General features: G+C 43.5%; 1 protein-coding gene across 3 annotated transcripts in view; it reads left to right on the top strand.

Moving 5' to 3' along the window:
- eif2ak4 (eukaryotic translation initiation factor 2 alpha kinase 4) overlaps positions 1-14,473 on the top strand; it is a 35,325-nt gene that overhangs the window by 6,665 nt on the left and 14,187 nt on the right. Inside the window, exons 11-31 of one of the 3 annotated variants that reach the window (XR_013935983.1) lie at positions 518-672; positions 775-1,226; positions 1,311-1,383; positions 1,464-1,553; positions 2,156-2,278; positions 2,360-2,464; positions 2,553-2,616; positions 2,852-2,931; positions 3,020-3,121; positions 3,224-3,274; positions 3,361-3,597; positions 4,741-4,816; positions 5,156-5,277; positions 5,550-5,599; positions 7,414-7,582; positions 8,220-8,336; positions 9,214-9,270; positions 9,347-9,534; positions 9,614-9,748; positions 10,002-10,109; positions 10,645-10,773. Coding sequence is in view for 2 of the 3 variants with exons in the window: in XM_080480003.1 (XP_080336129.1) it covers positions 518-672; positions 775-1,226; positions 1,311-1,383; positions 1,464-1,553; positions 2,156-2,278; positions 2,360-2,464; positions 2,553-2,616; positions 2,852-2,931; positions 3,020-3,121; positions 3,224-3,274; positions 3,361-3,597; positions 4,741-4,816; positions 5,156-5,277; positions 5,550-5,599; positions 7,414-7,582; positions 8,220-8,336; positions 9,214-9,270; positions 9,347-9,517; positions 9,614-9,748; positions 10,002-10,109; positions 10,645-10,773 (2,666 nt within the window). In the remaining variant the exon portion in view is untranslated. The remainder of the gene's footprint in view (positions 1-517; positions 673-774; positions 1,227-1,310; positions 1,384-1,463; positions 1,554-2,155; positions 2,279-2,359; positions 2,465-2,552; positions 2,617-2,851; positions 2,932-3,019; positions 3,122-3,223; positions 3,275-3,360; positions 3,598-4,740; positions 4,817-5,155; positions 5,278-5,549; positions 5,600-7,413; positions 7,583-8,219; positions 8,337-9,213; positions 9,271-9,346; positions 9,535-9,613; positions 9,749-10,001; positions 10,110-10,644; positions 10,774-14,473) is intronic. The other 2 variants (XM_080480004.1, XM_080480003.1) reach the window with 2 other exon arrangements.

Genomic DNA, 14,473 nt, shown 5'->3' with positions numbered 1-14,473 from the left:
GTAGTGTGTTGTAACTGTAGTGGACATTGTTTACCAACTTCAGCCCTGTGATCTTGTATGAGATTAAGCAGTATATTGATTAATACTGATCAATGGGTGAATGGATCATATAGCTGTTCAAAACATACCAACACCTAGACATTATGTGCAAAGTTTATATCATGCCATGTTTGTACAGCAGGTGGCAGCACTGAATCACAGTCCAGTCTGTATTTAATCCTTTGAGGAGAGTTTTGTTTGATTGGGCATGATCATTATGTGCCGAGGTGGCATTTGTCGTATGACTCATTGTACCATCTTCTAGTAACTAGTTTCCTCACATTCTGATGATTGCTTTAAGATAAATTCAAAGACTTTATGCTTAATATCTTTGCAGTTGCGTCTTTAAACGCACATTTTACTTAAAAAACTAAAAATATCTGTTCCTGTTTTTGTGAACCATTAAGAATCTGCAGTGACTCACATTAAAGGAGCCATTATCATTGAAATGGTTTTCATGTTGCGTGTTTCTTTCCAGATCTAGCGGTGGACTTTGCATCATCAGTTATTCCACAGAGTCACATTCTCAACGCTCCTTTCAGTTCTGGGTTGCAGAGACAGTTTTCTCGCTATTTCGATGAATTTGAGGAGCTGCAGCTTCTGGGAAAAGGAGCCTTTGGCGCCGTCATTAAGGTGAGATGCAGTTTTTTTTTGGTTTCCTGATTATTTTGTTATTAAAAAAGAAAATTACGTTGCAACAAATGCTCCTGTCGGTTCTCTCTGCTGCTCGTTCAGGTTCAGAACAAACTGGACGGCTGTTACTACGCTGTGAAGCGCATCCAGGTCAATCCAGCCTGCAAGCAGTTCAGACGGATCAAAGGCGAGGTCACTCTGCTCTCGCGGCTGAACCACGAGAACATCGTCCGCTACTACAACGCGTGGATCGAGCGGCACGAGACGCCGTCGCTGGGCGCGCTGAGCAGCACCGACAGCTCCGAGCTTCAGAGCACGGCCGACAAGCCTCCCCAGGCCAGAGAGCCGCGGCGGCGCCTCAACGACCTCGGCCTCTCAGACAACGTGGAGGACGTGGCCCCGCCCCCGACCCTGTCCAGCTCCGTGGAGTGGTCCACCTCCATCGAGAGATCCTCCACCGCCAAGTGCAGCAGAAATCAGTCCAGCGATGATGAGGACGAAGATGATGATGATGATGATGATGACGAGGAAGATGTATTCGGTGCCTCTTTTTTGTAGGTCACTTTTTCTTTTTTTTTCTTCTATGTTACAGCGATGACGGCATCAGTGTTTACTACCATTACTTGTTTTCATTGTAGGCCTTCAGATAGTGACTCTGGGAGTGGCATCATCTTTGATAACGGTGATGGAAGCACAGATGAGATTGTGCAGGTGGGATCATTTTCAGCTCGCACTCGTTTGTAATTTTTTTTTCATGGTGCATAAAAACAAACGGCATTTCACTCCTGCAGGTCGAGCCGAGCAAAAGGTCGGTGACTGCGGCGACGGAGAGCACAGACTTCGATCGACATCATAACATAGCACATTATTTGTACATACAGGTGAGCATCTCGTCGCCGGCTTATATAAAAGCAGAAATACTTCTGTGTGCCTGTGGAGAGATTTATGTGTTTGTATCGATATTATTGTGACTAATGACATTTATTTGTGTGTATTAGCAGATTACAAAGACTGACTGTCTCAGTTTCCACCTCAGTGTGCTGTCTCATGATGTGAAAAATATAATGTGGCACTTTTCTATGTAGATAATGAAAGTTATTAGGATCTTCCTCTCACTCCGGGGTTTCTTTTCTCTTGGGGTAGACTAGCATGCTCACTCTTTTCAGGCTGCGTGTACATACCTTTACAGCCTTCATAGCAATAAATAACTATAGTACTCCTCAGTAATCTCAAGGATAAAATCAGACTCAGATAAGAAAGGTCTTAACAAACGGAAGCCTGCGAGTCTCAGCTGAGGGCAATCGAAACCCAGATGACTAGACGAATCTCAGTAGAAAAATGTGAATAATGGGTCAGAAGGAGGTGGGAGTTTGATCAGACGCAGTCATTTCATTACACATTTGTCCACATGAGCCACTTTTACCTGTAATCATCATGTTTTCATACTTAATTCATGATTTATTTGTTTTTTAATTCCTGACAGATGGAATACTGTGAAAAAAGCACTTTAAGAGACACGATTGATCACGGCCTGCACCAGGATCAGCATCGATTATGGAGACTTTTCAGAGAGATACTTGATGGCCTTACTTACATCCACGAGCAGGTACGGTTCAAATGCATCAATGCCACGAATAATATCTATAGAAGCTGTGTTTTAACTGATTGTGGCTCTCCCGTCTCTTAGGGCATGATACACAGGGACCTGAAGCCTGTCAACATCTTCCTCGACTCACAGGATCGTGTTAAAATTGGAGACTTTGGTCTGGCTACAGACCACCCAGCTAATGTGGTATGCTTTAATTTACTGTGTCAAACAGTTTGCAGCTTCACCTCAAACACAGATCCAGTTTAACCTGTAGAAATGTCATCTCTCTCAGGCTGCTGGTAAATTTGAGATCGAGGACAGTGGCTCAGGAGCAATATCCAAACCAGACCCAACAGGTGTGTATAGTTTAAACAGGGCTCATTGACTTTTATTTTTATATTTTGAAATATAAAATGGGGGGGGGGGGGGGGGGGGGGGTCTTGCTCAGGTACACAGGATTTTTCAGGATGTGGGAGAAGACCAGAGTACCCTGAGGAAACCCACTCACACATGGGGAAAACATGCACACTCAACATGTCGATGGTTGATATCCCAGTTCTTGATTTGCAGCTTTTGCATTTGTGTTTCCAGGTAATATGACGGGCATGGTGGGCACTGCCCTCTATGTCAGTCCTGAGGTTCAAGGAAATACAAAAGCTACATACAACCAAGTGAGAATTTAACATTATTAACATCTCTATTTTTAACTTAATACTACATTAAGTGTTTATTTCCCTCCATTTGTGGTTTTGTTTATAGAAAGTTGACCTGTTCAGTCTGGGGATCATCCTGTTTGAGATGTCCTACAGGCCCATGACCACGGGGTCGGAGCGCATCACCGTCCTGAGCCAGCTACGTATGGTACGTCCTCCTTATGGAGAAGTTATTCATTCACCTGCATTTCTTTTTTTTCTTTTTCTTTTGAGTCTCCTCTCAGTCGGATCATCTGTTTTCACACCACAGGAGCCGATCCACTTCCCTGATGACTTTACTTCATATCAGCAAGGAACACAGGTGAGAGTGTGGGCGGCCACATTGTTGGATAACAATGTCCCCCCCCCCCCTCTAGGAAACTCTTGGTATCATTTTCTATTTTCCAGAAGAAAGTGATCGAGTGGCTGCTGAAGCACGACCCGGCCCTCCGGCCTACCGCTCAGGAGCTGCAGAAGAGCGAACTGCTGCCTCCATCACAGATGATGGAGTCAGAGCTGCACGAAGTGCTGCACAACACCATGGCCAATGTCAACGCCAAGGCCTACCGCACCATGGTGGGACAGCTGTTTGCTCAGAACAACTCACCCGTCATGGATTACACTTACGACATCGACCTGCACAAGGTTCGTCTGCTCTCTGAGTGGATCTTTTACACTGTGGTCCGAGACAAACTGGGTGGAGATGTGCCAGGGATCCATGAGGCCGAGACATTACCTGCTGTGAGGTTGTTGAAATTAGATTTGCTCATGTCTTGATCTGCATGTCAACACTTATGGTAATTTCGGTGTTGCCCCACAACCGTGAACTGTGTTGGCAATAGATCATATTTCACGCCAGGTGGCAACAGGCCAGAGTTCAGCAAGGAAGAACATAATTCTGGGACATGTCGCTAAATTCAACAACTACAGACACATATCACACAAATCCCAAAACATTAAGACATCAACATCACATACTTAGGAATTTATTTATTGCAAGTCATATTGGTATCGCAATACTCGATAATATCTTGCATCATAGGTTTAACTTGTACTGTGTTGCTCTTTGAGATATATTTTGTGCTTGAAACATTTATAAAATGTATCTCTGTGTATTTTAACTGGAGTTAGACTTGACAATCTCTGCATACAACCAGAAATCAAGGTTGCATATTGTGTTAATGACTAAATATTTGAATATCGACAGTCTACAGTATTTGAGCTCTGTTTATGACAGCAAGTCGTAAAGAAGTGGAGACGCTCAGCTTTATTTTGAAAGTATTTGCATCCTAATCAGGTGGAATTTATATGATCCCTCCACCTTTTTAGGCGAGCACTAGTCGATGGACATTTGGTTCATCTGTTTCATGGCCAGGTGTTTGTTGTGAAATCACTTGATTTTTAAGGAACCGATGAAGTTTCCATAGTAAATTCCAGTAAGCAGATTAATGTATGGTGTCTGGTGAGCTTTAAAGAGTTGACACAATCAGTGAAACAAGGTTGAAAATGTCTGTTAATGTGCATTTATGTTTAATCCTGACTTTAGAACATGTATATAAAAAAGGCTAAATTATTCTAATCAGAGTTGGTGATTCAGCATCCTTGTAATCTGAGTTGTCCTGCAAAAGAATCCCTTCTTTGCCAGTAGATGGCACTGCAGATACAGGAATAGTTAGCTCTTTACCGCTCTCTGCTTTGCTCATCTGGTGTGCAAAGCAGAAGGCCTGTTGGTGCTTAATCAATGTCTGCTGGTGCCTAACAGAGGCTGTTTGTTTGCTCTCCCTCCAGGGCAGCTTCAGCTTCAGCGGCGCCAAATTGCAGCAGTATGTGTATGAAACGATTACCAGGATCTTCAAGAAGCACGGTGGGTACACTCCCGCTTGTTTAGTGTGTGTGCGTGTGAACATGAGCTTTTGTTGACTCGACACAGCGAGCCCACTTGGACTCCTGACCCGCCGTGAGCCCGTTTCACGGACCCACAACATCTGCTCCGACGAGGGGCGGCTAAACAATGAGCGCACTGTTGGGCAGGTCAGGTTGTGTGCAGGTGTCAGTGTTGTTTCTGTGCACATTCCTGACGATGTCCAGCTGCTCTTGTTTGCTGATGCGCAGCTTGTATCTGCCGCCATGCATCACTTGGCTCCGGGTGAGGGTTAAGTTATCTTATGCCGATGTAGCGGTGATACGTGATGTTTGTGTTCAGGTGCGGTGCGCCTGCAGACCCCGCTGCTCCTCCCGCGGAACAGGAAGCTGTACGATGGCAGCGAGCTGGCCTGCTTCATGGATCACAGTGGAATGCTGGTTACACTGCCCTATGACCTCCGCGTACGTTTAACACACTGGCGCGCACACATACACCATGCGCCCGGGTGTGCGTGTCCGCACACGCACAGTCACATGAATTATACAACTATTTGCATGAGCACACGCAGCGTGAGGCTGCAATCAGCAGCCGGCTTCAGATCCTGCTACCTCAGGAAACCCTGAGGTCTAAATAGTTGTTTCCATACTGTGATTGATTACAGCTTGGTATGCACCGGCTGACTCACTGTCATTACACATGGGCTCCTGATGTCTCCACTCTGTTTTCACTTTAGATGGCGTTTGCAAGATTTGTTGCCCGTAATAATGTCACACATCTGAAGAGGTAAAGTAACCCGTGGTTCATTAATTATCTTAAGATTGTTTTTATAGTGATTATCAGGATTTACGAAGGTATTCACGTTAATACTGTGGTTCTCAACTAGGTGTCCTGGACCTCTGATCAGGTCTTAGCTTTGCCGGCTTCGAGGTTGTCAAAATTAGATATAGAGATATTAGACAAAACTTTAATAAAGATAATAAATACAGTTTTTGTGAATCTGGAGCAAACCTGGGAGCCCACTCAGGTTTTATTATAAAAACTCCTGTTTTTGTGTGTGTGTGTGTGTGTGTGTGTGTGTGTGTGTGTGTGTGTGTGTGTGTGTGTGTGTGTGTGTGTGTGTGTGTGTGTGTGTGTGTGTGTGTGTGTGTGTGTGTGTGTGTGTGTGTGTGTGTGTGTGTGTGTGTGTGTGTGTGTGTGTGTGTGTGTGTGTGTGTGTGTGTGTGTGTGTGTGTGTGTGTGTGTGTGTGTGTGTGTGTGTGTCAGTCAGTCAGTCAGTCAGTCAGTCAGTCAGTCAGTCAGTCTTCACTGTGATGTTTTTGGCAAATCTCAGTGATGCCTCCAGTAGTCGTACTCACCAACAGATTGAAACAAATTGCAAAAACAGATGAGTTTCTGTCCGCTTCCACATGAACTGTAGCCGAACAGATGCTCTTAAGTATATTTTCTAACATAACTTCCACTATAATACTGTGATATGTTGGCTCACTGTGGTGAGATTTTCACCAGCTCAGATTCATCGACAGACTATAAAATGTATTGGCGTCAAAACGGCAAAAGGAATTCTTTTGCTGTGCCGATAAAATGCAATAATCTGCAAGGATTATCTTGTGCAGTCGGTTACATTATGTTCGGTTACAGCTGTGTAAACACTCCCATATGACTTTCTTAACCTCACCAAAATACGGCAAGCGAACAGAAACTTGGTTGTAAAGCTGAGTCGCTCATTGTCAAGATGGCAGCATTTACTCTTCACAAATGAACCAAACCAATGCAGCAGTCGTACCAGGGTTTGTTTAATCTAGACCAGGGGTGTCAAAGAAACAACTTCATCTATAACTGTTGCATTATGCGTGTTTTTACAAACTCACTGTGTCGTTTCCACTATTTTTAAAAACAACTTGCTGGTGGTCTGTAAAAAGACCATTACCATGAAATGGTTAAAACCAGAGTGTCCCACACTTGACTCTTGGATAGACTTTGACAGACATGTATAGAATGGAGCAGATAACTACAATCAAAGAATGGAACAGTGCTGTTCAGCTGTTATAAATACATCACAACCAATTGGCCTCATCGTGTTTCTTTACTTTATTGAACATTTATATATAAAGGTTACTCCCTGTTGGTATATCGTTTTGTCATACCCCCCCCCCCCCCCCTTATTTTCCGAACGTTTGAATGTAAAATTCAAATTTTGTGATCTTGACCACTAATAAACTACAAATAATTAAAAAAAAATGAAGAAGTTAAAAATAAGATCATATTCTTTTGAAATGTGCTTGGTGTTTTTGCGCCCCAGATTGGCGCTTCTTGTGGGCTGGTTTTGGCCCACAGGCCTCATGTTTAACACCCTTGATGTAGACCAAACTTACTTGTCATGTGGGATTACTTACTAAACCTCATTTTGTCGTCTTTATCGTCAGTCAAAACTGACAGCAAACCACAGTGATGGAAAAGCATTTTCAAAAGAACCTAAAGATCAAACGCTGCGTGTCTCAGCCCTGACATGATTAGTTTTTTCTGTATCCGTAGAAAAACCTTAATGCAGATTAGTAATAAACAAAGAGGAGTGTTTGTTTCCCTTCATCTCATTCAAGGTATAGCATCGAGCGTGTGTTCCGGCCCAGGAAGCTTGACCGAGCTCACCCGAGGGAGCTTCTGGAGTGCGCCTTCGACATCATCACGCCGGTCACCAACAGCCTGCTGCCAGACGCAGAGACCATTTACACCATCTCGGAAATGATCCAAGAATTCCCTGCACTCCAGGTCACACACACACACACACACACACACACACACACACACACACACACACACACACACACACACACACACACACACACACACACACACACACACACACACACACACACACACACACAGAGAGCGTGTGTGGGATGAATCTATTATCCTAATGCATTTTCCCACAAACACCATCGGCTCATCCTGAACTCATGTTGTTATTTCCTCTTCTTCCCACTCACATTCCTGAAATACCGAAGTCTGCGTTCGCCTGACAGATTTACACAGTATTTATTGTTTACATAGTAAATCTGTTTTGCGCAGCACTATTCACTTCCTTCCCTCCCTTCCAGTACCGTCCATTTCCTGTCCACATCTTTCCTGATGCTGCGTCAGTTTCCGATCGCAGCTCTGTGCATGTGCCTCGTGAACCCAGTCAACCTCGGATCTCGCCTGTCGCTCACCCCCTCACAGATTCTGATCTGCCCCGCCACCCGGCTCTTTGTGCTAAAGCTTTTAACGATTTATGAGTCAGATGGAATGATATGACAGCCGGAAACAGCTGTCATTATTCACCGAGGTGCTCATTGTGTTGTCGGGCTCCTGTTTTCTTGACTGTAATTGCAGCTGAGAGGGTTTTAAAGTATGTTTGTGACTGCAGGAAAGGAACTATCACGTCTACCTGAACCACACCAGCTTGTTGAAGGCCATCCTGCTCCACAGCGGGGTCCCCGAGGACAAACTGAGCCAGGCGTCCAACATACTGTGCGATGCTATGGTCAGTGCAGCTCACACATGCTGCCCACATCTCGGGTCTGTTCCTCATCTGCTGGGATGAATGTTTGCATATAATAGCAGTGGGAACATTTTATTGCCCTTCTCAATGGGAGTCTTATAGTAGGACAATGTCGTACATGTGTTGTGTGTATGTATATTGATGTGTAACTGCATTTGTATGTGGATGACAAGATTAGTGTGTGCCTAAAATAACCTGTAAATGTCTTCACCTAAAGCTTAGGTGGTCTTCTCAGTTACGACAGAATACATAACTTTGGGTATTGTTTGCTCACGGTGCTGACTGGCAGGCGGCATGCCCTTCGATCTGCACTCATTCAATATTCATAACACAAAGTCAAAATTCAATTCAGTTTTATTTCAATAGCGGCAAATACAATGCAGTCATTCCAAGACACTTTAACAGAGAAAAACCCAACAATTCCACATGAGTCAGAGGAGACCGTGGAAAGGAAAAACTCCCTTTTCAAAGGAAGAAACCTGCAGAGCCAGAGTTATGGACAAATCTGTAACGTAGTAGAAGAGTGGCTAATACTTAAGACTGAGAATCCTGCATGACGCAAAAGTGAAAATGGAAACATTTACATGTTTATGTAAGGATGCTCAAATCTCAGTATGCACACCAAAATAAATATTGTTCAAATAAATATAATATAATAAATATTTTGCTTAATCTGTGTCCACACATACAAAACTGTACACAGAATCTTAAGTAGGTACTCGCATAAAATAATCAATATGAATACACAAAGTGAGGTGCACATTTTAGCACACACACAAATCTCATTGCAGAAACTCTCAACACACATTTTGCTACTATAATATCCTCATACTTGTCCCTTTCTTCTCCGAATCAAAAGCTGACCAGACGTGAGGTGGAAGCAAAGTTCTACAACTTTTCACTATCAACCAACAGCGTGAGTATCCACCCGGTTCCTGGCGCCTCTGTGCAAGTGCGCACTCACCAGAGCTGTGCATGTCTCGTGCTTCCAGCTGCAGACGCTGTACAAGTACATCGAGCAGAAGGGGAGTCTGCAGGAGCTGGCGCCACTGCTGACGTCCCTCACCAAACAGAAGACCGCCGCCACCCAGCTGGCCAAGCAGGGTCTGAAGGACCTGGAGGAGCTCACTGTCCTTCTGCGCAGACTGGGAGTGAAATTAAAGGTGATTCAGCCTTTTGGGTAAATTAAACGTACTTTGTTTATTATTATTTTTTTTTATTTCTTTTAATTTGTTAATACTGATTTATACCTTCAATAGGTGGTGGTCAACTTAGGTTTAGTGTACAAGGTACAACATCACTCCGGGGTTATCTTCCAGTTCGTGGCTTTCATCAGGAAGCGTAAGCGCACCGTGCCAGATATCGTGGCGGCTGGAGGACGCTACGATCACTTGGTGGGTTTGACTGTCATCTATGCACATTCCACACATCTCCAACAATGAATCTACTGGCACAGAGTCACAAAGTCTGTGGCTCTGTTCTGAAAAATGCTGCCAGACCAATTCCCCTGAACATATTCATGTATGTGAACCATATTTCTCCATCTCAAAGCGCTCCTCTTTCTGTATTTCATTATTTCCATATGAAGCAGTGTTAGAGATGCAGGCTGCTCGGTGTCCTCGTGTGATTTGTCCTCTGTTCGACTAGATCCTGGAATTTCGGGGGCCGGCGTCCACCGTGCCTGTCCCCAGTGCGGTGGGGGCCAGCGTGGCCCTGGACAAGATCTGCGCTGCGATGGCCAGCATGGAGGAGCCGGTGAGACAGACAGACAGACAGACAGACAGACGGAGACAGACGCAGACCCGCCGGGATTCGACATTCTTAATCATTATAATGAAGGCGCGAGCAGCAGGCAGAGTTTCATATTTAATGATGCCTTATTACAACAGTTGGCTGCCACACAGCCACTTTTAGAAACGCGTTGATAACTGTGATCACTGGGGCTCTCGACTCCACCGAGTTATTTTTGGAAAAGTATCATTATCTGTATTTCACATTTAAATGTTTCTAAAGAGCATCACACACACCTGTTCACCTGTCATGCGGTCAGAGTTGCGCAAGTAAGGACAAATTAAATTGTAAATATAAGAACAAAATAAAAGGGGAAAACTATATAAACATTTTGTAAAAGGGATTCTAAAGGGTGATTATCAGAATGAGGATTAAATAGAATTAAAAAGAAAACATGATTCGACATTTTAAATGCTTACATGGAAGTGGTACGTTACCAATTTGTTTATTAAACTTTTTATTGTTTCTGCTTATGTGATCGTGTCTTCTGCCGTGCCAGCCGACGGTGAGCTCCTGTGATGCCCTGGTGGTCCCGGTGGGTCACTCCTCCATGCCCAGAGCCATCAGTGTCGTCCAGAAGCTGTGGAGCACCGGCGTCTCCGCTGACATCGCCTACGACGTCTCACAGGTCAGCAGCCCGACTCGATCCGGCTAATGATTCTAAAGTCTTCTCTCCACTTTACTTCTATTTCCTCTTGCTTTTTATTGCCGACGGAGCTCAACAGCTGTTACCAACTTAATCTTATTTAGAAAAGATTTGTAAGTCGAGCGTTCAAACAGAAAATCCTATTTTTGTAAGGCAAAGCATGTGTGGTGTCAAACCTTGAGGGCTTTCAGTTTAGTTTTTTCAGCTTTTCAAAAATGAATAGAAAGAAGGTTTTCATCTCAAAGTCTCGAGACTGTGGAGTCATATGAAGTTTGCATGTGATGAGGATATCTAATCTATTCATTGCTTCTATATCAGATTATTTCTTTCTTTCTGAATGCTTGAAGCACATTTATTGTATTTATGTTTAATCTCTTTGGTGAGAAAGTACGTTGAACCATCTTTTTGTAGTATGTGGCCTCCAAAAGGGCCGGCAGCAGTGATGTAACACTCATCTGGAACACACGGTACCACAGTGCAGAGAGTTCATCAGTTAGAGTTTTAATGCGGAATATGATGTCTTATAGATATAATATATTTCAGGTATAAACCAGGTTTGAAGTAGCCTTTAGGACATTTGCAGATAAAAACTGTTTTTAAAAAACCTTTCAAAATGTGTATGCAGAGTTGTACTGGGAATGCCCAGAGAAAACAAACAAACAAAAAACGTTGGAGCTACTCAGAGGACAGAAATATGTTAATGAATCACGATAGATGTACCAAATTATTCTTTTTTTAAATTAATTTATGTCATGAGGGCTCAAAAGTGAAAACAAAAGGATAAATGGACTATAAATGAATTAAATTGAACTTTGGCCAGTTCTTAAATTTGGCAGCCTAAAATAAGAATAAAGTCTAGTCTAATAATAATAGTCTAATAATAAATATCAAACAGATCAAAACTATTCATAGCATGTATGTGTCTGGAAACAAACATAGAGCCTTGTGGGACACCAATAGAAATGCTTTCATCATTTCATTATTTTTATTTCATCATATTTTACTTACTGTGTTCATCAGCGTTGTGTTAAATTGACTTATTCTGCTATTTTGATTAAATAACAATCCAGTCAGTGTCTTTTGCGATCCCTTCCTTTAACAAGTGGTTCTTTATTAGCTGCCAGAGATCTAAAGTCGTTTTTTCCTGATTTGAGGTTGCTAAAAATAGACCTAAAATGCACATGACAATGAAAACCGCAATGAGACACTAACGAGAATCCACAACAGAGCGGGGGATTTGCCTCTCGCTTTGAGAGTGGGTGTTTCCGCCAGCATGTTGCAGAATCAGAATTTGAGAGAGGAGGTCTGCAACCTTTTATACAGGTTACCTTAAAAAAAAAAAGTTCTGAATTACTCCCTTCATTAACAATGAGGATCAAACGCAAAGCATGTTGCTTTGTGTTATAGTTTGAAACACCGATGTTTCAAATCAAGAATGCGGGGTTGAGTTTTTGCCGAGTCACTCTCCGTCTTGTGACTTGTGAAGGGAAAACGATCTGCACGGAGGACGTCGGTGAGACAGGACTGTACACGCAGAGGTTCAAACAGAACTCGGAGGGAAGTTTTCTTCACCCACTGATAATTATGTAACTGAGCCCTCGTGTTTGTGTAAACTCATTCACATTTCTGGGCAAACAATGGGATCCTCCGTGGATAATGGGTGATTTCCTGAGCACCCCTACCTCTCACCGCCTGTCCTGCAGTAACCTCTGTCCTCCTACAGAGGGCAACGCCTGACTTTTGTCCCAGAGGAAATAACCCCTGTAGACTTATCGTTTCCCTATCAGAAATTGTAAATATGCTAGAGTGGGTGCTGTCCTCTGTTGCTGCATTTGACCAAGGCGTAACCGAGCCAGAGGAGCAAAGTCGTGTCCGTAATGACTGACTCCATGTTGGTGTTATGTTAGAAACACGTCTGCTGGAGATCCAGGCTGAGATCAGTCCCTTCAAAGAGAAGCTGTTTATCCAAAGTGTTGACGCCACGCCTCGCTCCCATTCTTCCTGATTATGTGACAAACTCGTGGCACGACTGTTTTTGTAAACTGGGACTGCCTTTTGCACACATTTCCAGCTCCTCCTGTTTTTTCCTCCTCGACCCATTATGACCTATTGTTGTCTTAACTTTCCACTTTTGCACTTCTCAGTAAGTGTTTGCCTTGATGGCCGTCATTGTTTTTCATCCTGGCACAGGACGTTGAGTGATCAGCAACCTTGCTCTTTCCAAGAGTCTCAAAGGGCACCCTTTATGGTAAAATCACTTTTTAGTGGGATTATGCATGTGTAAGATGGTATATTTCTGAAGAAATCCACGCAGGGGTTTTTTTCACGCCATTCAGAAAACTGCATTACACACACTCTCCCCCTGATTATCTCCACCCAACGGCCAGAAATAAGCTTTCTACGTTGCACCGTGACCAGCATGTCCAGAACTGTTTCGGCTGAAAAGATAAACGTGTGTCTTTACACTGATTCTCCCAGAAAACATGATGTCTGCAACAGTGTTTACATTGAAACTAAGCGGCAAGAGAAAAAATGGCGGCGCGCCACGCCAAAGAGAAAGATGAATCAATCAAAAAGAACAAAGACTACATAGAATATGGCTTTATTGAAGCAGTGGACAAAATTAGAGCTGAAACGATGCAGGTTGATGTGGCACCAGACCACCAACCTTTGTGAGAGGATGTGCATGAATAGGAACTCACCGTTAGAGTGGCAATGTGACAAAGAAACTGTATTTCACATGTAGTGCATCATGAGGTTCCTTCGGGTTTTAGTTGTAATAGGAGGTTTACAAAGGCAAACTTTTGCTTCAGTCCAGAGGATGATGCCCTTACAAAGAGTAAATATCACCCAAGATGCATCAAATGTTAAATAATTATTGATTAAAATGCTGTCCTTTTACAGGTCTGCCCCAAATCTTTAGTTTTCAGAAAAAGGCAATGTTTCCTATTTTCTTCTAAAGTGGGCCAATCACCCTGAGTTACTAGTTATTGTCCTCCGTTACATCGATAAAGGATTGGCCTGTGTCGCGAGCCAGTTTTGGCTCCATGTTTGACACCCTGTTTGAGGTAACTGGCCTCCTAACAGAAAGAAATAGTTAAAAAAATCTACTCTTTATGAACTACGTCTTGTAAATCCTTTAAAGGCCTGAGCTGCTCATCTGCCTGGAGGCACCAGCTTACATCTGATGTAATTTGACGTGTCGGTGAGAAAGTGGTGAGAAAAGAGGAAGTGTATGTAAAGAGCTTACATGATGACAAGGCGAAGTGACACGGATACACGTACTCGACGCGACACACTGCGGGGTTTGTTCAGCTCGTCTGGCGGCGGAGCCGAGCTGAAGTTAATGAGAATAAATTGGGCCGACGCAGACGTCAGCGTACATGTGCACCGTCATGGCTGAATGCATTACCTGAATGTGCCTCGGTCTCGGTCGTCAGTCCCTACGTGTCGCTATTCGGCCACAATCCAACCTGAGAAGCTTTTAGCCAAACACCAGCTCATCCATGCCGTTTTCTCAGCAGCTGCTGGAAGTAATACTCTCATTATGTAATTTGTGTAATGTTTCTAAGTCGGGCTTGTGATCCTGAGGTTATTAATCAAAGAAAGCATCTGGACAATTTGTACAACCTTCCTGTGATTTATAATCCACGATCCAAAACATCAGCACTGAGCAGTTTCC

This window comes from Lipophrys pholis, assembly GCF_963383615.2.
Source record: "Lipophrys pholis genome assembly, chromosome: 14".
NCBI classification, from domain to species: domain Eukaryota; kingdom Metazoa; phylum Chordata; class Actinopteri; order Blenniiformes; family Blenniidae; genus Lipophrys; species Lipophrys pholis.
This window is presented reverse-complemented; position numbering and strand designations above follow the sequence as displayed.